The sequence below is a fragment of the Curcuma longa genome, chromosome 4 (assembly GCF_044706935.1).
Source record: "Curcuma longa cultivar G26 ecotype Majalengka, Jawa Barat chromosome 4, ITB_CL_G26_1.1, whole genome shotgun sequence".
NCBI lineage: Eukaryota > Viridiplantae > Streptophyta > Magnoliopsida > Zingiberales > Zingiberaceae > Curcuma > Curcuma longa.
Genome location: NC_133864.1, coordinates 7,625,213 through 7,651,178, shown reverse-complemented (window position 1 = coordinate 7,651,178; position 25,966 = coordinate 7,625,213). Strand labels below are relative to the sequence as shown.

General features: G+C 37.1%; 3 protein-coding genes and 1 pseudogene across 5 annotated transcripts; 3 read left to right on the top strand and 1 right to left on the bottom strand.

Annotated features, from left to right (window-relative positions):
* The first annotated feature begins 282 nt into the window (after window positions 1-282).
* On the top strand, window positions 283-12,062 carry LOC141826876 (histone deacetylase 5-like). Its single transcript, XM_074714189.1, has 13 exons — window positions 283-567; window positions 1,136-1,337; window positions 1,462-1,608; window positions 1,679-1,791; window positions 3,994-4,205; window positions 6,442-6,506; window positions 6,681-6,848; window positions 6,932-7,030; window positions 8,749-9,093; window positions 11,021-11,214; window positions 11,306-11,453; window positions 11,542-11,606; window positions 11,782-12,062. The coding sequence occupies exons 1-13, from the start codon at window positions 407-409 to the stop codon at window positions 11,945-11,947; spliced, it is 2,085 nt and encodes a 694-aa protein (XP_074570290.1). The 5' UTR covers window positions 283-406; the 3' UTR covers window positions 11,948-12,062.
* A 772-nt stretch (window positions 12,063-12,834) lies between these two features.
* On the bottom strand, window positions 12,835-18,728 carry LOC141826866 (uncharacterized; annotated as a pseudogene).
* An 836-nt stretch (window positions 18,729-19,564) lies between these two features.
* Window positions 19,565-21,249, top strand: LOC141827481 (uncharacterized). Of its 3 annotated transcripts, none has more exons than XM_074714737.1 (6): window positions 19,565-19,713; window positions 19,941-20,022; window positions 20,144-20,320; window positions 20,391-20,489; window positions 20,563-20,808; window positions 20,900-21,249. In XM_074714737.1, the coding sequence occupies exons 2-6, from the start codon at window positions 19,957-19,959 to the stop codon at window positions 21,137-21,139; spliced, it is 828 nt and encodes a 275-aa protein (XP_074570838.1). In that variant the 5' UTR covers window positions 19,565-19,713; window positions 19,941-19,956; the 3' UTR covers window positions 21,140-21,249. The 3 variants fall into 3 exon arrangements, with proteins under 3 accessions (XP_074570838.1, XP_074570839.1, XP_074570837.1); XM_074714738.1 differs by having other exon boundaries at window positions 19,581-19,713; window positions 19,945-20,022; XM_074714736.1 differs by lacking the exon at window positions 19,565-19,713 and having other exon boundaries at window positions 19,793-20,022.
* Window positions 21,250-21,456: 207 nt separating this feature from the next.
* Window positions 21,457-25,704, top strand: LOC141827639 (uncharacterized). The gene is made up of 8 exons (XM_074714930.1): window positions 21,457-21,618; window positions 21,744-21,817; window positions 22,262-22,404; window positions 22,488-22,534; window positions 22,623-22,731; window positions 22,894-22,955; window positions 24,232-24,346; window positions 25,420-25,704. Exons 1-8 carry the CDS (start codon window positions 21,457-21,459, stop codon window positions 25,572-25,574), a joined length of 867 nt encoding a protein of 288 aa, XP_074571031.1. The 3' UTR covers window positions 25,575-25,704.
* The last annotated feature ends 262 nt before the right edge of the window (window positions 25,705-25,966 follow it).

The following is a 25,966-nucleotide window of genomic DNA, read 5'->3' as shown; positions in this document are numbered from 1 at the left end:
TAACTTGGTGATTGCGTTGTTATTTAAAGATTTGTTGTCTTGAGACATAATTGAGTTGATTACGAGGGAACAGATTTATTAAAGTGGGCAAAAATTGAATTTAAACGAAATCGAGGTAATATTCATTTCGTAATGGTCAATTGTAGTTTCTTGATTTATGATCGTGGGATCGACCGGGGTGGAAGATTTGCATAATGGATTTTTGGATGTTAAATTTTTTATTTATTCTATTAATATATCAATATTTCCTAATATGTAACACAAAAATGGCTTTCTCTTCGCACAAAATTGCCTTCTTTTGACTTTAATTTGAAAGTGCGCTCAAATAGGAGCAATCCGTTCCTTCCGGTCGCCAGATTCCCTCTTTCGGACTTGTTCTTCCCGGTCGTCCATCTTGCGTCGGGGGATGGCGGCTCCACCGAGCGACAACCAGCGGCCCCGTGTCGGCCTCCTCTACGACGAACGGATGTGCGCCCACACGACGCCCGATGGCGAGATCCATCCCGAGTGTCCGGAGCGGATTCGCGCCATATGGAAGAAGCTCGAGTCTGAGGGGATCCCTCAGAGGTAGATGTGTATTCTCGATGGGTATTGGTTCGGGTTTGGCAAATATATTCGAGGGGAGATGGCATCTGCCTTTTCCTTGGGATATTCGGTGTGGGCTTATGAACCCTAGTTCGCAACTGTTTTACGGAATGCCTCGAAGGAGATCTCTCTGCGGGTATTTTTGTTGTTAGAGTTAGTTGAAGGAAACTGCAAGAACTAGATAAGAGATATGATGAGACTTTTTAATTACAAAGTTACGCTTAAATTGATGTGGTTGAATAAATTACCATAAATGCGATATTTTCTTTGTTTTTAGAATTCTAAGAGGTACTTTGTTTGACGGCGAATATGAATGCAGACACGCACCTTGTCCACAATAACCTATCACTTATAGGACATGTTTCTGAGCTTTGCTTGGCTTTGTAGCCTACAAAATATGGGTACCTTTTACGAAATAGATCGTAGTCATTCTTTAGAAAAGATGTATATCGGTTGCAGAAATTGTTTCTCTTCTTTTTCATTGGTGTTAGTAAATTATTTTTATACTGATACATTTCCTATTGTATTTTTTTTTAAAATGGCTTTCCAGATGCATAATTCTGGATGCTAAGATGGCCGAGGACGATCACATTGCATATGTGCATAGTGCGAAACACATCAAGTTGATCAAGAGTATCAGCTCTAAGGAATTTGACTCTCGGCGTCAGAGAATTGCTTCAAAGTTCAACTCTATATATCTCAACAAGGGTTCATCTGAAGCTGCTTACCTTGCAGCAGGATCAGTTATTGAAGTAATGTGTCAATGAGTATAATTGCAGTTGACTATTTTATTTGTGCTAAAACATTCTGTTCATGCAATCTAAAAGGAGTTTCTACTGATAAGATTGATCTTCACTTTTTATAAATTTCAAGTAGGTCTCTGAGAAGGTTGCTAAAGGTGATATCAATTCTGGTATTGCTATTGTTAGGCCTCCAGGACATCATGCAGAACCTTATGAAGCTATGGGTTTCTGCCTCTTCAATAATGTGGCAATTGCAGCTAGTTTTCTTTTGAATGAGAAGGTTTATTCATGTCACATTTTTTACTATATAACATGTTACTCTTATGTAATTGCTACCTTTTCTATTGCAGCCAGAGTTGGGCATAAAGAAGATATTGATTGTGGATTGGGATGTTCATCATGGAAATGGCACCCAAAAAATGTTCTATGATGATCCTCGTGTGTTATTTTTCTCGGTTCACAGGTATGCCACCTTTTATTGTATTGTACTCAATACCTTTTGTACCATTGAATTTTTTAACTAATTTTTAGCTAGTTGTTATTTTGTAACATGTTTTATACCATTGTTTCTGTGTTTATTTATTTAGTTTTTGCATCTTACTGGTTCCTTTGGCTATAGGGTATATCTTATAGAAAACATGAAATCAAACCTTCTCCTGTTTTTTCCTATCTTAGATGTTGTCATAGATAATTCAGGCTGCACCTCATGATAACTTCTATATATTGGTTGAGGTGTCACATGATTCCTATGGGACAATGTCTTGCGTATGAATGTATTAATGTCTTAGTAGCTACAACTTTGTATATCTACTTAGCATGATTCTAAGACTAGTTAGGATATCTAGGAATGTAAATTTTATTTTCCTTGTTCATGATTTGATTTCTGCAATAAAATCACTTTAATATTCAAGTCTCATAAATAGTAGTAATCATGAATTGAAATATCATTCCATGACAGTATGTGTGGTCAAAAACATCTTATTTCACCCATCGATTGACTTACAAAATAGGTCAAGGTAGATCAAAGGTGGGTTTTCTTCCACGTGCGAGCGTTCCATGAATATCTTTGGTGAGCTAGAGGATTTGATCCATCTTCTCCTCTGTGACAACTCAGAACTACTCCACACAGCTCTTGAACATTGTTTGCAACCAAAGGGGCTTCTTCAAGCTCTGTGACGGCTAAGTATAGCTTTGCAAGGATCACAATGGCTTGTTAATAGCTTTCGAGACCACATAACTTTTGATACAACTCCATAGGGTTAGTTTAGCTCACGAATAGCTCTGTGTGGACCACACAAGAGGGCAAAAGTCTTGAATAGATTCCATTGACTAAGGAATAAGCCATTGAATAGTTCCTGTTTATGTGTTGCTATCTTTTCTTATTCTCCATTTTCTTCCTTCCTCCATCTCCAATTTGCCACCAACACCAAATTATTGGTATTTTGACACAATATTGAAAATGCCTCTTTCCAGCAGATCATCAAAACTCCGTCTCGGATTGAGATTCTAAACCTCGGTAGCAATGCCTTTGTGCTTGTCGTAACTCCAGCTACACCCCTCTAGATTCAAATTTCAACAATACCTCATTTACTTGACACTCAAATAAAATAAAAAATGTGGCATTAGGACGCAATGCAGTTGGCTTGTTTGAATTGCTTCTATGATCATCCTGGGGCAGCATTAAGAGTCATTGAGAACATTGCTAGAGTTTTACCTGGAACTTTGCAATGTAATGAACAGAAAGATTGTTCATACTGTCTGAATTAGGTTGAAAATTTGCCAAAGGATACTCAAGCACGCAGGAACATTAACAGAGGAAAACAATCACTTGAATTAGGTTCAAACACTTTTAAGTTTTAACAGATTTTTGTCTTTTCATAGTGGCATGTTGGAGGGTGTACCTACAATTTTAAGCCTAGAGAGGTCTATTTTGAGTTTCCTGACAATTTACCTTTTTCAATATACTAATTACTTAATTGTATCGTTGCTTACTGACATGATTCATTTATTGATTATGATTGTAGGAATGATTCCTTTAGTTATCAATGTTTCATCTTTGATTTAGTTTGTCTATTGAATAATTGGAAGTGAAGTGTTGCCTTGTGACCTAGAGGTCATGGGTTCAAGTCTCAAAAGCATCCTCTTGCAAAGCAAGGTAAGACTGCGTATAATAACCCTTTCTCGGGATCCCGTATTGGCAGGAGTTTCATCCATCAGGCTGCCCTTTAAGTGAAGTGCTGATATTTGTTGTTAATTTGCTGATTCATCTCTAAATGATAATTGAATGAATTGAAATATCTGACTTAAGGTTTGAGAACATTTTCTTTCTTAAATCAAGACCTATAGTGTTTAATAGCTGTTGTCGACATGTTTCTTTAATGTATAATGTATTTCTACTAGAAGATTGATGAAATGTTTAACTTCGCTTTCATTGGATTCATTGAATACTGTAGTCGGACACATTGCTTTAATTAACTAGTTCATTATGAAGTTTGGGCACAACTAAATATTCAGCCTATAATTCTGTATACAAATCTCATCCAAATGACAAATTCACCAAATTGATTTTTTTTTGTTCTGTGTTATTATCCTAAAACAATTTGCAATTATCAAAGAATTTCAATTTATTAGTCTCTTTTGGACATGACATTTTTTTTTGTTTTAGGTTTGACAATGGAAGCTTCTATCCAGGTGGTTATGATGGTGATTATTTTATGATTGGAGAAGGACCAGGTGCAGGGTATAACATTAACATTCCCTGGGAGCATGGTCAATGTGGTGATTCAGACTACGTGGCTGCATGGGACCATGTATTGATTCCTGTAGCCGAAGCATACAATCCTGATATTATCTTGGTTTCTGCCGGCTTTGATGCAGGTTACCTTTGTTTTACAGTTACTTTTTTTTTATGCATAACAAAAAAGTAGCTTGGTGGATTTTGTGGCTATAAATTTGTTGTAGTAAGTTAGGGAAAAGTGCCGATCCACTCAGGAATAAAGAAGGGGTTACCTACTTATAAAAGCCACGATTTTGAACTTGCTACTGAGGCACAGCGAGAAAAGGGTCGATGACACTCAAGCTCACAAAGGTAGAGCTTGCAAGTGTGGAAGAAGATAATTGCAATCGACAACACGAGGGACGGGGGTGGGGTCAACATCAGGGTACAAGTGACCTAACGTTAGAGGTGAATGCTACAACAGATGACTCTCACTGACAGATGTTCCTTTTGCATAACACAAATGTTGGTGAAAGCTCACAGTTGACAGAGTGCTTCCAAAATGCATGGAGATGAGTTGATTGGAGTAGATTCAACTTCCCCATGTGACTAGGGCACAGACAAGCAGGCAGCGATCATTGATGTGTGGAGAGGGTGGCGAGTGCTGCTTCTGGCTATTGTAGATATGTTTCCTCATGGTGAGGAAGGGGATTGAACTGAAGAACTTGTAGAATTGGCAGATCACTGCTTGCAAATAGGAAAGCATGAGAGAGAGGTGAGTAGAGAGGATCGAATGATGGGAGAAGCGTTATTGGGAAAACTCCTACCTATTAGAGACTAATCCTACTCATAATACCCTATTAATCTGATACTGCTAGCATTTGTCTTATTGAGATGAAAATTCCTCACACTCCAAGTTTATTGCAATAAGCGATGAAATGCTTTAGAAGCAGATATAAATTGTGGGGGTAATTGATTGCTACAAGAGGCGAATTTTGGATTTGGGTTGTCAGTTATGCAAATATAGTTAATCAAGCTCAATAAGCTGGGCTGATTCAGGATGAACTAATTGATAGCTAAATCTTAGTCCACATATATGATGTGCAACTTCATGTAATAACCAAACAAGTACCCCAAATGTGATGTCCATTTTAGCACCGATAGTCTCTCTTTACCGTGTGGTACAATTGATATAAAACTCAAAATCTTTTGTTTAAAATTTGTGGAAATGACTTGAAAATTTTTGCTATACCATGGGTTGCAGTAGGTATTGGTATCACTACTAGAAATTCTCAAAAGTTAAGTATCAATGATATCAAATCAGGATTGTTATAAAAAATTTAATAAATAAAAATCAATTGAAAAAGCATAGCAACATTAAAATAACAATGTTTGCTAAATAAGACAACAAAAAAGATATCATGCACCTTATATTTGAGTAACTATGAATACTACAGATTAATTAGTTATATATTTTAGATTAAATCTAATTCTAAATTAATTTATTTACAAATTAATTAATTAATTTTAAAACCCATGAATTTAATTTCGTAATTTACAATTTAATTGAAAAAATTATTTTAAACGAATTGATCTAATTAATAAATTAGTTAATTAATCTTAATGAATCAATTTTAAAAAATAAATATTATTAGTTTTAATTATTAAATTAATCAATCTTAGTTAAAATATTAATCAAATTACTCGAACTAAAATTAATTAATCAATAAACTATTGATAATTAATAACAATTAATAATTAATTTAGTATAATTATAGAAAATAATTAATTGATATAATCTAACATTTACTTACCTTTCCTCCCCTCCATTCCTAAAAACTCCTTTGTTCCTGAGAATGAAACCACAAAGTGAGCACCACCTCTCAAAGACTTTGTCTTCTTGGATTATCATGAAAGTTTATCGATTATTCCTTGACTTTTCCTTAGTGGGGTGTTCAAGAAATTGCCTAAAGTCGGATCAGCAAACGCCAATTCTTACCCAACTCACTAATAAGTATCAGGATCGGCCGAGTTTGCCAACCATGTTCTATTCAATGATTAATCATGAAAGTTACACAATGGAAGCTACCACAGAAAATCATTCATAGGAATAAATAGAAAAATATCTACTTCAGTAATCATTCCAACACATTTTTGGTTTGGCAGTTAAGAGACTTAACTTGCTTATTGGTCAACCTAAGAAATTGTTTATTTTTACTCTGTTGGTCTGTGAATGGCCAAGTCATGCTTCACAATGTGCAGTAACTACCTTGCTGTTACATGGCACAGATACATTTCTTGAGTGAATTTCTGCTTCTCTTAACTGTTGGTTTGAATTGTATAATTTTTATAGAACGATTTCTCTGGTTTTCATTATAATTAATTTATCTTGAACAGCCATTGATGACCCTCTTGGTGGTTGTTGTGTTACACCTTATGGTTATTCACTTCTATTAGAAAAGGTAAACAATCTCTAAACCACTTATTTGTTTGCCCAACCTGATTATTAGAAATTGTACTGTCAAACTTAGTAATTCATTTTTATCCAAATTGCTTCAATCTTTTCTTTGGACACAGATTTTTCCGACATTTAGACTTACAATTTCGTGTAATTGCTTGTCTTCTCACTGTTAAAGTTGATGCAATTTGCCCAAGGAAAGATAGTAATGGCCCTGGAAGGTGGATATAATCTCAATTCTATAGCTAACTCTGTCCTGAGTTGTGCAAAAATACTGTTGCATGAAAAAGTTGTTGGATCTACATGCTATCCTCCTTTTGAGTCTACATGGGATATCATAAAAGCGGTAATAGATTTGTCATCTCATGATGGTTACTTCCACTTGTGCGGTAGTTTTTTCTGTTCACTCTCGATATCTGGTTTCTTCAGGTTCGACATGGACTAAAAGGATACTGGCCTGCTCTTAATATTGAGCTACCTCAGAGCTTGCTAGCTAGCGCTAGCCGTGGAAGACCTCGGCCATTTGAGGTGAGTAGTGTATCTTTAAATTGCATTCTTTGTTTTACATACAACATATAATATCCACTTCCTATAGACCTATGAAACCTGTACGACTCGAATCAAAGAAGTCGCTCCCCATTTTTTTGGTTAATTTATTTTCCAGGCATTTATCTGAGGTCTCTGAACCAGGATTGGACTATATTCCTATAGTACTTGATAGTTGAGAGAAAGAGTTTGCTTAAATATACTCCGATCAGCTTCCTGGTTTAAGAGTTAAAGGAAACTAATGCTTTGCCATATGTTTTCTAGACGTGATATCTGCACAATACTAGCTCAATCTTGGGTGCACATTGTTCAGGATATTTTATGTACATTGATCAAGGTTCCTAGCTAGCTTATCGAGGTTTAATCAGCTTTGAAGTGAGAAATCTTGCCCAGTCTCAAATGAGCGTCTATGTAGGTAGTGATCCCTTTGAGTCTTAGTGGCATCGAAGTGCCTTCATGGGCATCAAAGTACCTTAGTGGGCATCGAAGTTCCCCACTCATTATCAGGGTGAAATTCTAGATGTGATGTCTGAATAATACTAGGTCAATCCCGAATGCACATTGCTGAGGATATTTTATGCAGATTGACCATGACTCCTGGCTTGTCAAGGTTTAGCCACTTTGGAGTGAGAGTTTTACCCAGTCTCCAATAAGCATCTCAATAGGTAGGTATCTCTTGGAGCCTTAGCGGGAATTGAATTTTCCCACTCATTTTAAAGGTGAGACAAAGTTCAATCCTTTGGGGAGAGTTGAAAGCTTGTTTCATTTCCACAGGTGATGCCATATATTGTGCACATTGACTTGGTTGTGAGTCCATCAAGTTATTATTTGGTTTGGAAGTCAGACACACCCTTGCTGTTTAGCCCTTTATCAAAAGACAGATTGTAAGGTGGGAGTCTCTTTGAGCTTTAAAACACATTGAAGTGTTCTACTCTCTTGCAGCATGGGACTAAAATCCTTTCATTAAATAATAAGTTCCAAAATCTCAATTGCTTGAATACCAATGTTTGATTGATTGATTTTTTCTTTCACGTGTGAGTTTTAATTTAGCAGTCACTTATGTTGGGAACTAACATGGGAAGAGAGGAGAAAGGAGATGCGTTTGTTAGAGGGAGCTAATACCTATATATCATGGGGTTTTTTTGTTGTCTCATGATTTTCTTGCTCTTATGAATGCTACATATATAGTATATATTAGTAGTACATAAATGAACAACTTCATACTCAATAACCAGATACATAACTGATCCGACACATTAAAAAAACTTAGTAATAATATGGAATTAGTCTGGTTGTTGTGTAGCTTGTTCCTTATGTTACATTCAAATTAAAAGATGATTCTCTCTCTATAAAAGCCAACTCCTTGCTCGTGCTTCGATACACACCTCTCATGTGAGATTTGCTTGGAGCCCCTCATTTGAATAGGATCTCCATTGTTGAGGATTGCCAATCCTCATAACTGTGATATGATCATCTTCATGAGCCTTGGTTCATAATCAAGTTAAGAGGTATTGGTTATCATTTTGTGTGGTGCAATCGCTTCCACACATTATGTCTAACATCTGTGACACTTGCCCACACTTGCTTTTCTTCCTTGAATGCAACACAAATTGTGCATGTTTAGTGTCCTGCTCAACTTGTGTTGCTTCTAATTTATCTATCGGTTTGTAGCCATAAAAGGATCTGAGTTTAAATTTCAGGTAACCTACTCTAGTTCTGAATCTGAGGTGGAGATGGATAAGGGAGTCAACACTGCAGAGATTGTGGAGGATGGAAAATTTGCTGATGATGTGATTCTACCACTTTCAAAACTGGAGCTAGATGAATATTGCGATGGGAAAATAATTGCTTCAAGTAAACTTCAAATGGAGGGACACTCATCTCAATATGAATCATGTCATGATCCACAAACACTGATACCAAGCAATATTATGGCCAGTAGTTTCACATGGAGATCTTCATTGTCAAAAAGTGAAGTTTGGTATGCAAGCTATGGGTCAAATATGTGGAAGCCAAGGTTCTTGTGCTACATAGAAGGTGGAAAGGTATCTGTAAATTTTTGCACATCAAATAATTACCGGTAGTGTAGATATGAGACTTCTCTGTTTATTTTCTGAGCTGTTAAGAAGGCATTTCTATTTTATGTTTTCACAATTATGCTTTACATTATTGTATAGAAAGTTAACTTTTGTTAGAATTTCTTTGCATTCTTCTCAATTTACTCAAGTAGGAAGTGGGTGCATCCTTTTACCTGCAAATTGATACCATACTTCTTTTACTAAATCCAGTTTGCTGTCTCATCAGTAAGTATGATCTACCTATTAACACTTCCAATGTTGGTCTTAAGCCTTTTTCTCTTGGTTCCTTCACCACTTGAATGCTTTAGTGTACAAGTTTCACTCCCAATAATTGGTCTAAGAAGATAATATCCTTGTTCAGTGGATTTAGCAGATAGTTTGGTAGGCGGTTTTTTAGTTCTCCTATGCAAGGTTTCTGTGCACTGTAATGGGTTTTGATGAATATTCATTATTCTATGGATCCCTTTCTTTCCCTCTCTCCTCACTCCCTTTTTCTTCCTTCCACTTTCTTCCCTATTCTCTTCACTCTTCTCTCTCTTTGCAGTTCACTTCTTTTGGATCAGAGTCATTGTCCCCTTTCTTTGCATCTACCTACAAAAGAAGAAGAAAGCTAATCACTAAAGTTAGGTAATCACGTACATGATAGCTATTATCTGTGACAATGCAACATTTCTATGCAGTCTTTTAGGCTAGGTTTCCTTGAGCAGAAAGATAGGAAGGAAAGGAGGGGGAGAAGGAAAGGATCATGGAATTCGTGTTTCATGAATGATAAATCACCCGTGTATATTTTGTGTTGCTTTCACTTTGCCCTACCTATTATCCTTCCAAATAAACAGCCCTAATATATATCATGGATCTCGTCACTGATGACATCACTTCTCTGGGAGAAAGAGAGATTGGGTGGGAAAATGCTAGTTATGTAAGAAAAAATGACTGCTGCAAACTAGTGTCGTGCATCACTTGTTGGCGATGTGGACATATGCATAAAGATGACTGATAGTTTCTATAGTTAGATAAGTAAAACAATTATTTGACAGTGTTGAAGAATCTTCTAGTTGTAGGCTATGACACGTCAATATTATTTCTAAAATTCCTCTTCCTCTTCACTTAGTGTACAAATTGAAAAAAAAAATCTTCCAAAAAAAAGGAAGACACCAGGAAAGTTGAGTTTTTACTGAGCCCCTATTCTATTCTAAACATCAATTATGTCTCTAGCAATTAGGCAAGACATGCATGCACAATCTTTCAAATTTCATGCGATGTAAGTCAGCATATGCTAATCCTTCATATTGTTTATTTTAATTCATGCAAGCTAAGAGTAAAGATCAGTGGAAGTATTTTGTTGCAAAAAATGACATTGGGGTGTATTTGAGTTACAGCGGAATATTTCTTGGTTCTGTTATTTTTTTGTTTTTGCTTCAACTCTTGCATGAGGATGTAAATGAATCAAGTTGAGCCAAGCTTCACTTGTTCAAATTTGTTCATTTATCTTACCAAGATTGTTTAAACTTGCTTATTAAAAATGTTATTGAGCTTAAGTCAAACACAAGCTTTTTATGGAGCTCAAAACATTCTATTCACAATTTCGTTCAAACATTAATCTAATAAATGAAAATATGAGTATATTATAAAAAAATATAAAAGTATAAATTTATAAGATATACACCATATTTTTTTATATATGAGTATTAAAACTAAAAAATGTGAATAATATTATCAAACTTTATACAAGTTATGAATGAATTAATTGTAAGTTTTGTTGATGAACCTTAATGAGACGGGCTCTCTAGTGCTGAATCTTGTTTTCTTTTTTTTTTTTTAAAGAAAAGAATTATTCAAATATATAAATTGAGCCAAGTACCGAGCTTCTTCATAAACATTTTAACTCTTGTAGGTGCAAGGTATGACTGTTCCATGCTGTGGATCACTTGATAAAAGTTTACCAAGAGGCATTATCTGGAAAGTTTTGCCTCATAGATTATTGTTTGGAAGATCTTATACCCGTACATGGGGAAAGGGAGGTGTTGCTTTTCTTAATCCCGAAAGGGACACGAGTGAAAAAGCTCACTTGTGCATGTATAGAATAACGTATGTCATTTGCCTTGTTCTAAAATTGCTTATTTTGCTTGTTAACAATCGACTTATATTTTTCTTCTTTTCTGCAATTCTCATGTAATAGACTTGAGCAGTTTAATGATCTATTGGCTCAAGAAAATAGTATGCACCAAGAAGACGGCGCAATTCAGCGGATGGTATCTCCATTGTTGGATATAGACATCCTTAATTATGTCGCCAAGAACAAGTCTACTCGCTTGGAAGCCATTAAGGTACTACACCTAAGATTTCTCAAATTTTTGCTTGTGACGTGAATGCTATTTTTCAGTAGAGAATCTAACCATTGTGGAGCTCCTGCAGGATGGATGGTACTCCACTGTTCTTTATTTGGGGGAGGAGGATAATGTTCCAATTTTAACAATGACGTATGTTACTTAACTATGGTCCTTATTGTTTTTATATGTTACATATTTGTATTCTTTTCCTTGTCAATTTGCTCTAAATGGATACTCGTTAATGATCCATATGATTTGCAGTTCTTCCTCGTAATCGTAATTTAAGATCCATTTCGAAACCTTGTCACTGTATTCTTCTATGCAGTTGCTCAGCATCAGATATACAACGCTTTAAGTCTGGTGAGTTTCTGACATCTGCGCCTTCAAGAGACTATATGAACACGTTGGTGAACGGTCTCGTGGAAGGGAAGCAACTCACCGAGGAGGCAGCCACTGCATACATCGACGATGCTGCCTCGAGAAGATTATAAGGTTTAAAGTTCCTGTCTCATTTAATGAATTGTTTCATTGAGCAAGAATATTGTCTCAAGTGCCAGATTTCTAGAATCCATACAACTCATTCTGGTCTATCGGTATTACATTCAACTTGACTAATCTGTAGTTATTGTGTGTTTTCTTTTGGTAAAATCTATCCTTCTAGATAAACTAGCTACTTAAATACTGTCTATTTATTAGTTTTCTGAGAATGGGTGATTAAAAGTATTTTTTTTAGGATTAAGTCTTTATTTGATGGATTAATACATGGTTAACAGCACATATAACAATTGTCATTAAAAAATTAAATGGTCTAATACTTGATGCACGGATTGTTGACAGTTTGTAGATCCAATAATAAATTTGTAGAATTATTGACTGTTATACTCCACTTCTCTTTCCCATTGAGACGAGAATTACGATTGTTGTCGATCTGTGTAGAAGATCATTCTGTTGCATTTGCAGGAGCTTCACGGCAATAAATAAGAGGTAATGATTTTAGCATTGGAGTCAGATGAGCTTTCGATTTGTCATTGCTTTCGGTTTCTATTGTGGATGCATTGTCTCAGCTTTCAAAGGTGAGAAAAGTTGCATGAAAAAGAAGGAGAACATGAACAATATCTTGTGGTTTATTATATTTTAAAATGCTTACGATAATTTTATTATTTTATCTTTATATTTTATAAATATTGTCGAAAACCTCTGAATCATTCAATTAAATGTAGAAATAATTATCTCGTAAAAAGCATTTGCATGCTATGCGGAGTATTCTTATAAACCAAAAACTTAATTTTTAATTATATGAATAAAAAAATAAAATAATTATTCAAGCGTAATAAAATAAAATAAAATCAGCATAAGAACACTAAACGAAAGCTCGTCATAGTATAATAGGGATTTTTTTTTCGTTTTTAAACATGCAATTACAGTCGCATTAAACCTGTTTGCCAGAATCATAAGGTTTATGTTGTTCATAGTCCACGCTTGATAAACGACAACGATAATCATAAAAATAAAGTTCCTAATTAATCTCTGATATATCTAGAGAATCCGAAACCAAGTTTATCTAATTAGCCCTGCTGGCATAGTCATCATCGGCGGCACCACCAAATCCTCCGTCGTTGTCACTACCATACCTGTTTTCACCTCTGCCACCATCAAAATTGCTCCCAGCTTCGGCACCGTCACCTCCGTAATTACTATTTCCATAGCTGCTGCCACCGTAACCACCACCACGGCCGTAGCCATTGGCACCGCCACCATTGTAGTTGCCTCCACCAGAATAGCCACCTCCAGCACCACCACCGTAACGACCACCGCCTCCATAGCCACCTCCAGCACCACCACCATAGCCACCACCGCTACCATAGTTGCCTCCATAACCACCACCGCCACCACCACCACCACCACCATAGCCACCGCCAAATCCACCCGCTCGATCAGTAGCATAATTAACTCTAACCATCCGGCCATGAACATCCTGATGAAAATGCAAATTCATAAATGAGAACAGAATACAAACATAAAAATTAGACAAGCGCAGAAGAAAAATAATTTAGCTATTGAAGAAAAAAAAAATATTGGACTCAGTTTTTCCAATCCGCTCCCAACTTGAGAGACGTAGTGTCTTCATAAAAATGGTGGTCCATCTGATTAGAACAAATTAGTGTACAAAGATCTTGTGCACTTCAGAATTTAGATTAATAAATTTATATTGGTGATGATTTACGCTAGAATTTTTGATAATTCTATAATATTGAACCATTATTCTTTTTGATAATTTACCAATATTTTTATTTATAGAGAATTCTTCCTGAATACTGAGACAATTACCATTCTAGTTGTCTCCACCCTCCCCTCTTCCCTATAGAAATTCTATTCTTTCCTTCTGAGTAAACAGGAAGAACCTCCTTGGAATTTATTTTTAAGTAAGAAAAGAATAAAAATAAAGCCAAACATGTAGTAAGAAACAACAATTCTACCAGTAAAGAGTAATATTGGAGTAGCAAAAGGATGATACAGTGATAGAAACAATCGAGAGGAGTAATAAAATTCCTAGATTTGTTTTGAAGGGGGGCATGAATGGGCACAGTGCTGCAAGCTGAAGTCTAATTTAGGGGTATCTTCAGTGTCAATGAAGATATTATTGACCATTGATGTGTATATAATGTTCTTAGACATAGTTTGACAGTAGGCATTGGAGATGCTAACTCGGACGAAAGAAGGGCAGGCAAAAGTCCAGATGTATTCATGCATAAGAAGCCGATGAACACCACATGTTTGAGAGGCAAGCAGGAGACCATTAGTAATGAGAGCTGATCAGCAATGCTGTGGAATGTAAAAAGCTTCAGCAATGAAGAACTCTACCAAGGCACCCAATTGGGCCTCCTCCACTCAGGACTTACCATTCTGAAGTAAACAACAGATCAAATAACCCATTTATCTAAAATACCTTATACCTAAAATGGAATAGTCAAATGGCATATCTGTTAATGGGTTAGACTTTATGCTGTACTTACTCAGGTAATGGAGAAAGAGAGGAAAGAAAACAGAAGGAAGAGAAAATAGAATTAAGAGGAAAGAGAAAGCAATCTGTTTACTTAGATGGAAAGATCAAAAAGAAGCTGAGATTAAAATTGATTGGAGTCAATCTTTTCATCAATTTTCTCTCCTCTTTCACCATATTTTCACTAGAAGAAAATCAACGGAAAAGCAGGAATCTTAACTTTCATTTTTGCTGCCTCTGTTTATTCACCTTGAAAATAAACAATCAAAATGTTTTCCTCTCGCTTTTCCCTCCTCTCCTATTTCTTTCCCTTGAGGGAAAGATCATAATTCACTGAAGCAAACACACTATATGAAAGCACTAATACTATTTTTCAGATAATGTTCCACTATACTAAACACTTAACATTAGCTATGTTTATCATCCACAAGCAAAGATATTTGCAGAAGGTAGCAACTAGCAATAGTGAATCCAACAACCATGAATTTACTCAAGTGACGAAGAAAGAGAGGGAAAAAAACTGAAGAGAAAATAGAATAAAGAGGACAGAGAAAAAAAATTGTTTAGATGGAAAGATCAAAAGGAAGCTGATATTAAAACTGGCTGGAGACAATCTTTATTTTCATCAATTTTTTCTCCTCTTTCACCATATTCACTAGAAGAAAAGCAACGGAAAAGCAGGAATCTTAACTTTCACTTCTGCTGCCTCTGTTTATTCACCTTAAAAATAAACAATCCAAATGTTTTCACCTCTCTTTTCCCTCCTTCCCTCTCTTATTTCTTTCCCTTGAGGGAAAGATCATAATTCACTGAAGTAAACACACTATATGAAAGCACTAATACTATTTTTTAGATAACATTCTACTATACAAAACACTTAACGTTAGCTATGTTTGTCATCCACAAGCAAAGATATTTGCAGATGGTAGCAATGGTGAATCCAACAACCATGAATTTCAAGTAAGGTACGAAGTACAACCTCCTCTAATTATAGGAAGTTTACTAGGCAAAGGTCCAAAGGCGTGCTTATAAGATATTAGCATGACGGTTCCACATGGGTGACACATGTTTCCTATAGCCTTCACCAATCAAATCCTTTTGTCAGTTATTGTCTTGTCCCATTGAAACAGTCAACTTATAGCATGCTTCATGCAAGCTTCACAATCACCTCTAGTATCTCTAGAAATTTAAAAGTTGAGACGTGGTGTTCATTGCGCAAGAGTAAATTTTGGTGAATTGAAAATGCAGATACAGGAGTAGGGAGGCAATAATTCCAATTGTACAAAAGAACACCTCTCTAGTTTTTCAGTTTGATAGGAAGTTTATTAAAGAATCCAACATTTAGATCTTATTTTCTGATAAACAAAGTTAATCACATAAGTTACAGGCTGAAGCCAAGAAACAATTTTAATAAGTAAAATACCTACTTAGTAGATCGAAAGTTAAAACACATGATATTCAAATAGACTAGGGTATTTTGGCATACTAGAGAAATAGCTAATAGATTCAAGTGCAAGTTAGTCATCAGTGTCCATAAAAGAACAGAAATCCAACTGATGTTCATAGATGACCAGTAGGAAGTGAAAATGAAAATATCCAGTTATTTTATAATTAAATCAAAGTGGAAAGATAATAACTGATTAGATTATAAGCAAAGGAATAATGCAAAGAAATGCGTTCTCAATAAAGAAGCTAACCTTGTCACAAGATTCTCATGTTACATATGGTAAACAACTAGCAAATAACTGAGACAAACTATTAAGTATATGTACCTTTCCATCCATGCCACTAATGGCAGAAGCAGGCTTCTTCGCTAGAAGTAAATGTCACAAATCCAAACCCCCTGGACCGTCCGGTTTCCCTGTCCACGATAACTCGAGCTGCAAATAAAAATCTCTACGAGTTATATCACAAGCATGCAAAATTGAATTATTAATATTGTGATAAAATAGCCACTTGCCTTCAACCACTTCACCAAAACTAGTAAATGCTTCTCTCAGACTTTGATCATCTGTGCCATATGAAAGTCCTATAAGCAAGTAGGAGGATGGGTTAGATGCTAAACAATGGTTATTCACAGTTCACAAACTTTGAAAAATTCAGAGATATATTGTGTCAAACCTCCAATAAAAACTTTTGAGGATGACATCCACCTTGCCGCTTGAAATAATGATGGACTGGAAGTTACAGATTTCTTCAAGAGATTACCAATTCTACTTGCAAAAGCCATCCTTCACACCTAATACTGACATGAAGATAAAAGTTCATTATGAGTTAATCATTTAAACAAAAATATCCATGCATGAGTTTTTTTAAAAAAGCACTGAAAAATAAGATCCTGACTATAAACAAAAATGATGGCTGGAACATATCTAGGGACAGCAGGGAAAAGACATGACATAATCCAACTTGCAAACAAGAAGGTTCAAGCCAAGAATAACCATGTTAAGGTTAGAAATGGACCGATCAGTTTATGACTAACCAACTTGTATGCCAAGTTTTGCACCTTGATCTTGATTAACAAAAGAAAAATACTATCATACACTGAGGGTCAGTTTCATCATCAGATATGATACTCATCCAGTTTAGTCCTCTCCCCAACCTAATCTGATTTGATTCAGTCACCTCAACAATGAGATGAGCTTGCTTCCTAGACAAACAGAAGGTGACAATCCATCAAACGATTGATTGTTCGAAAGGAGATACCTTGGCAAACCATCTCATAGTGAAAACTTCCCATCTAGACAGCATTTTTCATAAGATGTTAGACATTTCCATCCTAATAATGAGCAAACTCCTCAACCGACAAGTACCAGTATTTGGTACATAAAAACAAGGTTGAGATCACCCGTAATTGGAAGGGAGCTGTGGCCACAATAAAGGGCAAATGAGGGAAATTGGAGAAAATTTAGAGGTTATAAAAAGCGTATTTAAGCTCCAATGCATGGTAACTAAGAAACTTAGAAATTGATCTTTCTTTCCCTATTTTCATTCCTTTCATCCTTTGATTTATAACTTGGATATCATAGTTAGATTGACATCCGCTAGCCCATGTGTTGAAGCTACCTAACAAACACTTTCTGTTACAATTTGACATCATAGGAAGAAACTCCTGAAGAAGTAGCCACGGAACAGTAAAACAAGGCCACAAAACGGTCCTCCCCAAGCATCGGAGACACTTAGGGCCATGACAACCAGCATCAAACACTGATTGTTTGTTAGACACTTGGACAGGTAGTGGAAGACACTGAGGAAGAACCAGGCATCACCAATGTCCTCTGGCATTTTGAACTGTGGATCTCCTGCCCAAGCATGAAACTGTTGCATTCAATAAACTCAATGTGGAACTTATGCTGATAAACCCTCAGATCAAGCTCCCATTGTTAGTAAAAAAACAAACATCAAATTAAAGAAAATGCATTTTTTTAGGTGATAATATACTATTCCTCTAGCACCACATGACAAGCTTGCCCCTTATCTTTATGGTAACTACATATGGTGTAAATATGCACCTAAACCAGGTGACAACGTCAAGCTCTAGCATTCTGTTTTCCCTTGTACGTTCATCACTTGCCCTTGACATCAGGCCTATTATGACTAGTGCCTCCTGCCCTTGTCTTGCAGGTGCCTAAGCACCAGATCGCTGCATACATACCCTTGTATTTATCAAAACCCCAAAACTCAGGCACATGTACTCTCTTCTATTCCTTCTTGTATGGAAAATCCAAACTGCCCAACTTAGCCACTCTACTATCATTTCTTGATCTATTTTAGATGAATCTTTAGGAATATATGGCAACTCTAAATCATCAGATAAGATGGTAGCACAGGATTAATCCCACATCCTATAATAGAGGAATTATACAGACTATGATGCGGATTGAATGCCACCCTCCCAGAATGAACTGCTACAACAAATTATATACAGGTAATATGTTTTGCTGAGCGCACAAAATCCTCAGACTACTTGTACTTTACATTCCCCGACCGAATGGTACATCTATCACCAAACCAAACTAACAGCGGAAAACCAACAGACTCAAAAAATCCACCTTTACATCTCGATAAAGTAACAAACCGAGGATCCAAATCACAATAACCAAATTACACCAATAAAATGAAAGACAGGTAAAAAACAAGATTCGAACAGCGTTATCGAAAGGAATGTTAAAACCGGGGGATGGACAACTAAAAGAATCGGAAGATAACCTTGCGTCGAGGATTCGTGGAGGTCGCGCAGCCAAAACCCTAGTGGTTTCGAGGGGGGGAAGGGTTTAAGGAGGAAACAGACGGGGACAAATTTATAGCGGGTTGTCTCAAATCCTGTCCATTAATTATCGAAAGATGATGGATAGCCGTTGGATCGATCATAACTTGCTATAGCTCGACGGGAGTTAATTGGTACATATATAATTCCGACCGTTTGATTATAAACAAACGACAGAGATTAATTCCCTTTTGATCGGGCGGCTTCAGACAATCTCGCGTTTGATTACTTGCAGCAGCAGCGCCACCGGCGACTTCGTCAGCTTCTGGGATCCACTCCCGGTGAACGTTACTAAAATTGGAAACGTTTCTCTAGGAATCATTCAGGCGAGCATCCACATCTGGAATCAATCAATGGAGCTTCTTCTATTTTGGGGTCTCTCAGAAATGCTGTGAGCAGTTGAAGCCAGTGGTGGAGGGAGAAAAGATAAAGCACCAAGAACTGGACATTAGACCATCACGATCAAATGTATTAAATATGAGATGATTGTTTTTCTAAAGCATAAGTGAATAGCTTTATCCAATGAAAAATAAAATTATTATTTTTATTATTATTATTGCACTCATCAGTGAGTAGGGGTCACAATTTTCCTGTTTGAGGTCGACGTCCTGCCTTGTAACATAAATGGAGCAGAAAATGACCTGATTGAGGCCCCCCTTAAGGTCTGTCCCTTCAGTTATTTTTGAGAATGACATCTGCGTTTCTTCCACCTTCTCCTTTGTTTATAACGCCCACAGCGCTGACTTTTCTTCAACATTCATTTCATCAGTTTCAATCTTTGATTATTGATTTATTTCTTTTGTTCCACAGAAGGAGAACAGAAGATTCACACCGACACAGGAGATAGGCAGAGAGTTGTTCACGTTCCAACATGAAGAATTGTTTATTTTTTCTCAAAAGTCTTCTCTTCTAGAAGACGTCCATTTAGCTCTTACATTTCTTCCTCTCTTCTCCTCTTTCCATCTGCATCTCTTTGAAGTTTCAACAAGGTGTGCGTCTCTCTTCTCTACTTCCTTTCTTCTTCTTCTTCTTCTTGACGGTTTGCGTTGTTCTGAACCAGTATTTTGCCTTATTCATCTAGTATCTTGTTATGGATTGGATAAACACATCTCGATCTAAATATATTTATGATTCGGGCACAATTTTATGTTTTAGACTGAGTTTTTTGGATTATGTTCATATTTTCTTTCTAATGAGATATTGTTGTCGAGTTTAGTTAATTCTTGAGAATCATGTTCCGGAGGAAGCATACTTCTCATGGTAAACAGGACCATGACGCCGAGAACCAAGAGGAAAAAGTAAGCTACTCGAAATCTTTAGCTCTGTTAATTATGCTGCGAATCGAAATCGAAATCGAATTTGGAGACTCATCGTTGTTGTTGAGTACTGTTGTTTGAGATCACAATTTTCCCTGGACAGATTGAAGAGCTGAGAGCTGTAATTGGCCCCCTGGACGGCCGCAGCCTGAAATACTGCAGTGATGCATGCCTGAGAAGATACCTGGCGGCTCGGAACTGGGACGTCGACAAATCCAAGAAGATGTTGGAAGAAACTCTCGAGTGGAGATCCAGCTACAAGCCGGAAGAAATCCGATGGGTGAGATCGCTGACTCTCATCACTATTATCCCTGCTGCCATTACTGACTAGCTAGTTCATTGGAATTCAGCGTGAAGTCGCACAGGAAGGCGAAACGGGCAAAGTCTACCGCGCCGACTTCCACGATCGCGAGGGGAGGACCGTCATCGTCATGCGACCAGCCAAGCAGGTCCGAGGCTTCTCTGATGGTGTAAATTAATAATTTCTGAACATGTTTCTCAATCGGTTTGTTTAATTTGCAGAACACGAGCTCGCACGAGAATCAACTGAGGCACCTGGTGTACCTCCTGGAGAACGCCGTCATCAACCTGCCGGAGAAGCAGGAGCAGATGATGTGGCTGATCGACTTCACGGGGTGGTCGCTGAGCAACTCGGTGCCGATCAAGACGGCGAGGGAGACGGCGCACATCCTGCAGAACCACTACCCTGAGCGCCTCGCCTTTGCCTTCATGTACAATCCCCCCAGAGTCTTTGAAGCTTTTTGGAAGGTTCGAACTCGATCGATCGATCGATCGCCTGATCCATCTAAATGGCTGGTTGAATGAAGCATCATCACAAACTCCGTTCCGTTCCCTGCAGGTGGTGAAGTACTTCATGGATCCCAAGACCTCCCAGAAGGTGAAGTTCGTGTACCCCAAGAACCAGGAGAGCATGGAAGTGATGAGCGACTTCTTCGATCTGGACGTGCTGTCCGTGGAGTTCGGGGGGAGGAACAAGGTGGAGTACGAGCACGAGGCCTTCTCCAAGATGATGGAAGAAGACGACGTGAAGACGGCCAAGTTTTGGGATTTGCATCATCAGGCTTCGACTGCAGTTTGACTTTCTGAATAATTGAAATATATATCTCAAATAATAATTTTAATTTGATTCGAATCAACTTAATGATAATGTTAATTTGTGGAATGAGAGATATGGAAATGTTCCTAGTAGCTGTATAATTTGTGGTAAATAGACCGTCTTTTTTTCCAATAAATTTATAATACAATTTTTGTATATTTAAAATATTGGATTTAAAAATAATTTAAATTTAAAATTTACCAAACCTAAAATAATTCATAAAATCCAAAACAAAAATAATTGTACTAAATAAATCTCGGCTCAATTGGGATCAAGTCATAGCTATAGCGTATCGGGCGATGCCGAGAGTGGCCGCGCGTCTACCACTGTGCGGCCGCTTCTGCCGGACATGGCGGCGTGGGTTCTCGGGCGGCCTCCGCGTGGTGCCATCTGATGCCGCAGGGAGCCAGAGCCGCGGCGGCCTCCCTCGCTTCCACTCCCCCTCGCTTCCTCCCTCTAAGGCGGCTAAATCTCTGACCTTGTTTTCTCAATATGTCGCTGTTTTTTCGTCTAGGCATTTTGTCGAGCGCCTGGTGCTCCCTTATCGTTGTTTTGATGGGGGTTCTTTTTCCTGGGGTTTTGACAGGGAAATGTTGTGCGGATCCAAGGTGACGAGTTCTGGCACATGTCGAAGGTGCTGCGCCTCGGACCAAATGATAGGTATGCCGCGGACTCGGATCAAATGCAGCGCAGTGCATAAACTTCGTAGCCTTTCCGAACGGTCTTTAGTTCCATACAAGAACTCAAAAACATGGCTTCTTCGTTGATTTGACTCTCATTCTTGCTATTTTGATTCGTATAGTGGGGTGGCTTCTTCCTTCCTTTCCCGTAAAACACTTTTTTTTCCCTTTTTGTTTTTTTTTTTTTACCATTTTATGGAACTATGCATGGAGTTAGCTTTGTTTTTTCTTATGCTGTTTATTTTTTCATGAGAAAGGTGGGTATTTGAAGGGTTCCATATACAACTTCGTAGTTTTTGTGCAATATTTTTTTTATAGTTTATGGTCATTTGATTCCATATGAGAACTCAAAAAGTGACTTTTTGATCTGTCTCCCATTCGGTTCTTATGTTGCAATAGTGTTTCTTCCTGTATAACACTCAAGGGTGCAGCTCTTTGATGGGAAAGGTGGTTTAGTTGAAGGTTGTATACAAAGTGTCAGTCGAGCTGGTTTAGATATCATGGCTGTAGAAGAGCCTCAAGTTGTTCCTCCGCAAGGTATTCAATGGCATGTATATGCTGCTTTTGGTGAGTCCTTCTATCCGTACTTTTCAAATAACCATACTATAATTTCTATTTTTTTTGGCATGTGTCAAGCTCCATTGTTTCAGGGACCTTGAAAGGTGGCCGTGCAGATTGGCTTGTTGAGAAGTGCACTGTATGCCACCTCTATTTGTGGATAATTTTAGCTTTCTATGTGTATCACATGTATAATTGGTTCATTTCCTTTTGTATGTTCTCTTAAGGAACTGGGAGCTAGTAGTGTGACCCCCATCTTAACGGAGAGATCACATACCATTGCAGAAAATCGGGTAGAACGATTGGAGCGTGTTGTAGTAGCTGCTGTCAAGCAATGTAATCATTTTTTGGCTTCTTTTACAGGATTTTAGTTTCTATGTCATTTTATTTATCTTTACATGCCAATTAAGTGCATTAATGTCTTAGAACTCCACAGAGAATTACCTTAGTGGTTTTTTCTATGCCTATATTGCATTCTCATTGTCCTTTTGTGCATAGGTCAGAGACTACACCAAATGACTTTAAATCCTCCTTTGAAGCTTCAGAAACTTTTGCCGCTTGTAAGTTCTTTTCATCATTGATAACTATGTAATCTCCTGTGTTATAATTCTCCTATCTGAGCACCTATGCGTATATTCTCTTAGTTATACCAATTGCTCCATGCCCGAAGTATTAGGTTCCAGTTGGAGTAACTCAAATGGCTTTGGGCACAATCAATGGTTAATTATACACTAGATTCCAGGAGAAATCTAGAGAGCCCTAGGCCTATACAGTTTCATATTATTTCTGAAGAAACTAAGCGATGAATAGAATATCTCAGTTTGGTGATATATCAATTGATTGGCGATAATCTGTAATAGTTTGGCAGATCAAATTCTTCTAGGTTGTCATTTGTTTGGTCGGTTGCAAAGTACCTGAGCGTCATGCTATTTCTTATTTATAACAAGTGTGTTTCATGAGCAATAGTTCTCAAACAAGATATAGAGATTTTTAATTTAAGTCTCATATTAGTTGTGTAGTTTAAGTGTTGATTCTATTAGAGTGGAAGGTGTAAGAGATAGAGGGAGACCAAACAAAACATTAATTAATGAAATAAAATGATATGGTTAATTTGAATATTACTAGTGAGATTGCTTTCTATCAAGCTCAATGCACGGATAAAGTTCATGTAAACCCTAAGTAGTTGGGACATGACGACTTTAATACATTAAAGCTTTTATTTTAGTCTGTGTGCTAAGTGTCTAATGTCTTATTACTAGATGAGCTCCTTTTGTTTTTCAATAAGACCATCCATGCAACTCTTTATGGAAAAATTGCCTAGATGATCTTAATTTTCTCAAGATAGAATTTGTGTATTGGTAAACAGAAACAACATATGTTCCTTAATTCCCAATGGTTGGCGTTGACTATATGGGTCTTTCCTGGTTACCGAGCTTTTTGTAAGACTATATCTTCCTCATTATGAATAATTCCTTTGAAGAATTCATCTAAAGGCGAGCAATTGACTGTGTAGTTTGTTAAATATATCAATTTTTTTTGGAGTTTGCATGTGTAATACAGGTAGTAAATAGCAAGTTCTGCAATTATCTGAAAATCAATCAGATAAAGTGAGGTCAGACTGATGCCATATGAACTCTCATCTTGTAATTTTATTAGCAGTTTCCAGAACCTAGTTCAGTGGTAAACATAGTTTAAACATGTATAGCTATGCTTTGCTAAGCTCTCTTTTTGTTTCTATTCTGTTGATGCATTTTTCTCCACCAAAGGTTTTTTTTTTTTTTTCATTCGGCTTCAACATCTGTGATTTTTATGTGTTTCTCTATTTTTCTGCACTAGGTTTCGGAGTCAAAGCTTGCCTTTCTTGCTTCAGCAGAAGCAACTCCCCTTATGAATATCTTATATCATTCAACAGCCCAAGAGAGTGGAATTCTGATAGTTGGACCAGAAGGGGGTTAGTAGTTCTAGCATTTTTCCATACCATTTTTGCTTCCCTCTGATTTTGAGTGGATACATTTAAATGTGTTTCATGTTCTTTGGAGTCCCACTGTTTCCAATTCCCTTGAAGTAAATACACTGCAAAGGAAAGTATGGAATGGAGGGGAACAAAGGGCAAAGCGACTAGGAAACAGAAACTTCTCCAGAGGGGTGATCAACTATTTGCGGGGGAGGAGACAACTACATATTGGGGTGGGAGAAGTGAAAGTAGACAGGAGAGGTGGCATTATGAAATTGAGCCGGCGTGCATATAGGAGAGAGAGGATGGATGATACAATTGCAAGAGAGGAGATTGTTGTTTGTGGGTAGAGAGTTTTTTTTTTCCCACATGAGCAAAGGAAGGGGAGCAACATGCACGAGGAGGGAGGTGATATGTGCAGTGACAATGGACTGTGACAGGTGAGGAGGGTAGACGAGGAACGAAATTGGGCTAAAAAACCTGGGTGCCGCACTTAGCAATCTCACTAAAGCCTTCATGTTCTCACAAAAGAGGAGATAAATGATAAATTAGAAAACTTGTATTAGATTTGACTATCATAATAATGTGATGGAATACTCTTTCAATAGACTTTTATGATAATCTGATCACTCTAGGACAGTAGTCTAAATAGACTGTGTATTCTTTACAAGGTAAAAAGTTAAATGAAATTGTATTACAGATCTTCGAATCGGTTTGTTTTATTGGTTCGTTTTATTGGTTCAGTCTATTTTTTATTTGCATCAGATCCTACAGGAAGCCTTTCAGAATAACTGTTTTATTTATTTTATTTTCTTTTAAGAATTCTCTCACTTCTCTTCTTTTAGTTTTTCTATATATTTGGATGGTATTTGTCTTGATCTCATCAGGTACTTTCTTTGCTAGTGTTTCTTTGATGTCTGTAAGAATAAATCTAAAATCACCTTTCAACTGTGTGATGTCTGTTGCCAACTCAGTTTACACAAATTTACAAAATTGTGTACATCTAGACACCATAATGAATATGTTAACTGCTATGATTGACAGACAGATTTGCTAATAGCTATTTTCAGATTTCACAGATGATGAAGTGAAGCTGCTGGGAGAAGCAGGTGCTACTCCTGTCGGGCTTGGCTCATGCAGATTGCGAGTTGAGACAGCGACTATTGCTCTCCTATCAACTCTAATGCTGTGGTCTGATGTGCAAAAGATTCAGTTACATTTGTAGTGGTGAGAAAAAAATTCCATTTAGATAATGTCATGTCTATGAAACTAGATCCACTGAATGGTATTATTGTTGAAGGTTCAGCCGACGCATTTCATTTTTCTTATGATAGCAAAACATGAATTATGCAAAATTTTACATTTCTGACAAACTATCATTCTGTCTGAAACCACCCTGAATGAACATTTTGTGGATCGACTGTCATGTCGTTCCACTCCCTGAAGGCCCCTTTGAGTCATTGGTGAATATGGAACTTTCAAGTCATTCCAGTATCCTTTTTAAGACACTCCATTAACTATATCGAAGATCAAGAATTGACTCTTGTATTGCTTTCGACAGACAGAGACTTAAACTATCTCCTTAGTTGAGTCATGGATAAGTATAGTGGTAATGCA

Coding starts and splice junctions, on each gene's coding strand:
- LOC141827639 (XM_074714930.1), top strand. CDS start 21,457: ATGCCGAGAGTGGCCGCGCGTCTACCACTGTGCGGCCGCTTCTGCCGG. Junction 22,405..22,487: donor GCATGTATATGCTGCTTTTG/GTGAGTCCTTCT, acceptor CCATTGTTTCAG/GGACCTTGAAAGGTGGCCGT. Junction 22,956..24,231: donor TTCAGAAACTTTTGCCGCTT/GTAAGTTCTTTT, acceptor TTTCTGCACTAG/GTTTCGGAGTCAAAGCTTGC.
- LOC141826876 (XM_074714189.1), top strand. CDS start 407: ATGGCGGCTCCACCGAGCGACAACCAGCGGCCCCGTGTCGGCCTCCTC. Junction 1,609..1,678: donor GTTTTCTTTTGAATGAGAAG/GTTTATTCATGT, acceptor TTTCTATTGCAG/CCAGAGTTGGGCATAAAGAA. Junction 9,094..11,020: donor GCTACATAGAAGGTGGAAAG/GTATCTGTAAAT, acceptor TAACTCTTGTAG/GTGCAAGGTATGACTGTTCC.
- LOC141827481 (XM_074714737.1), top strand. CDS start 19,957: ATGTTCCGGAGGAAGCATACTTCTCATGGTAAACAGGACCATGACGCC. Junction 20,023..20,143: donor CCGAGAACCAAGAGGAAAAA/GTAAGCTACTCG, acceptor TTCCCTGGACAG/ATTGAAGAGCTGAGAGCTGT. Junction 20,321..20,390: donor AGCCGGAAGAAATCCGATGG/GTGAGATCGCTG, acceptor ATTGGAATTCAG/CGTGAAGTCGCACAGGAAGG.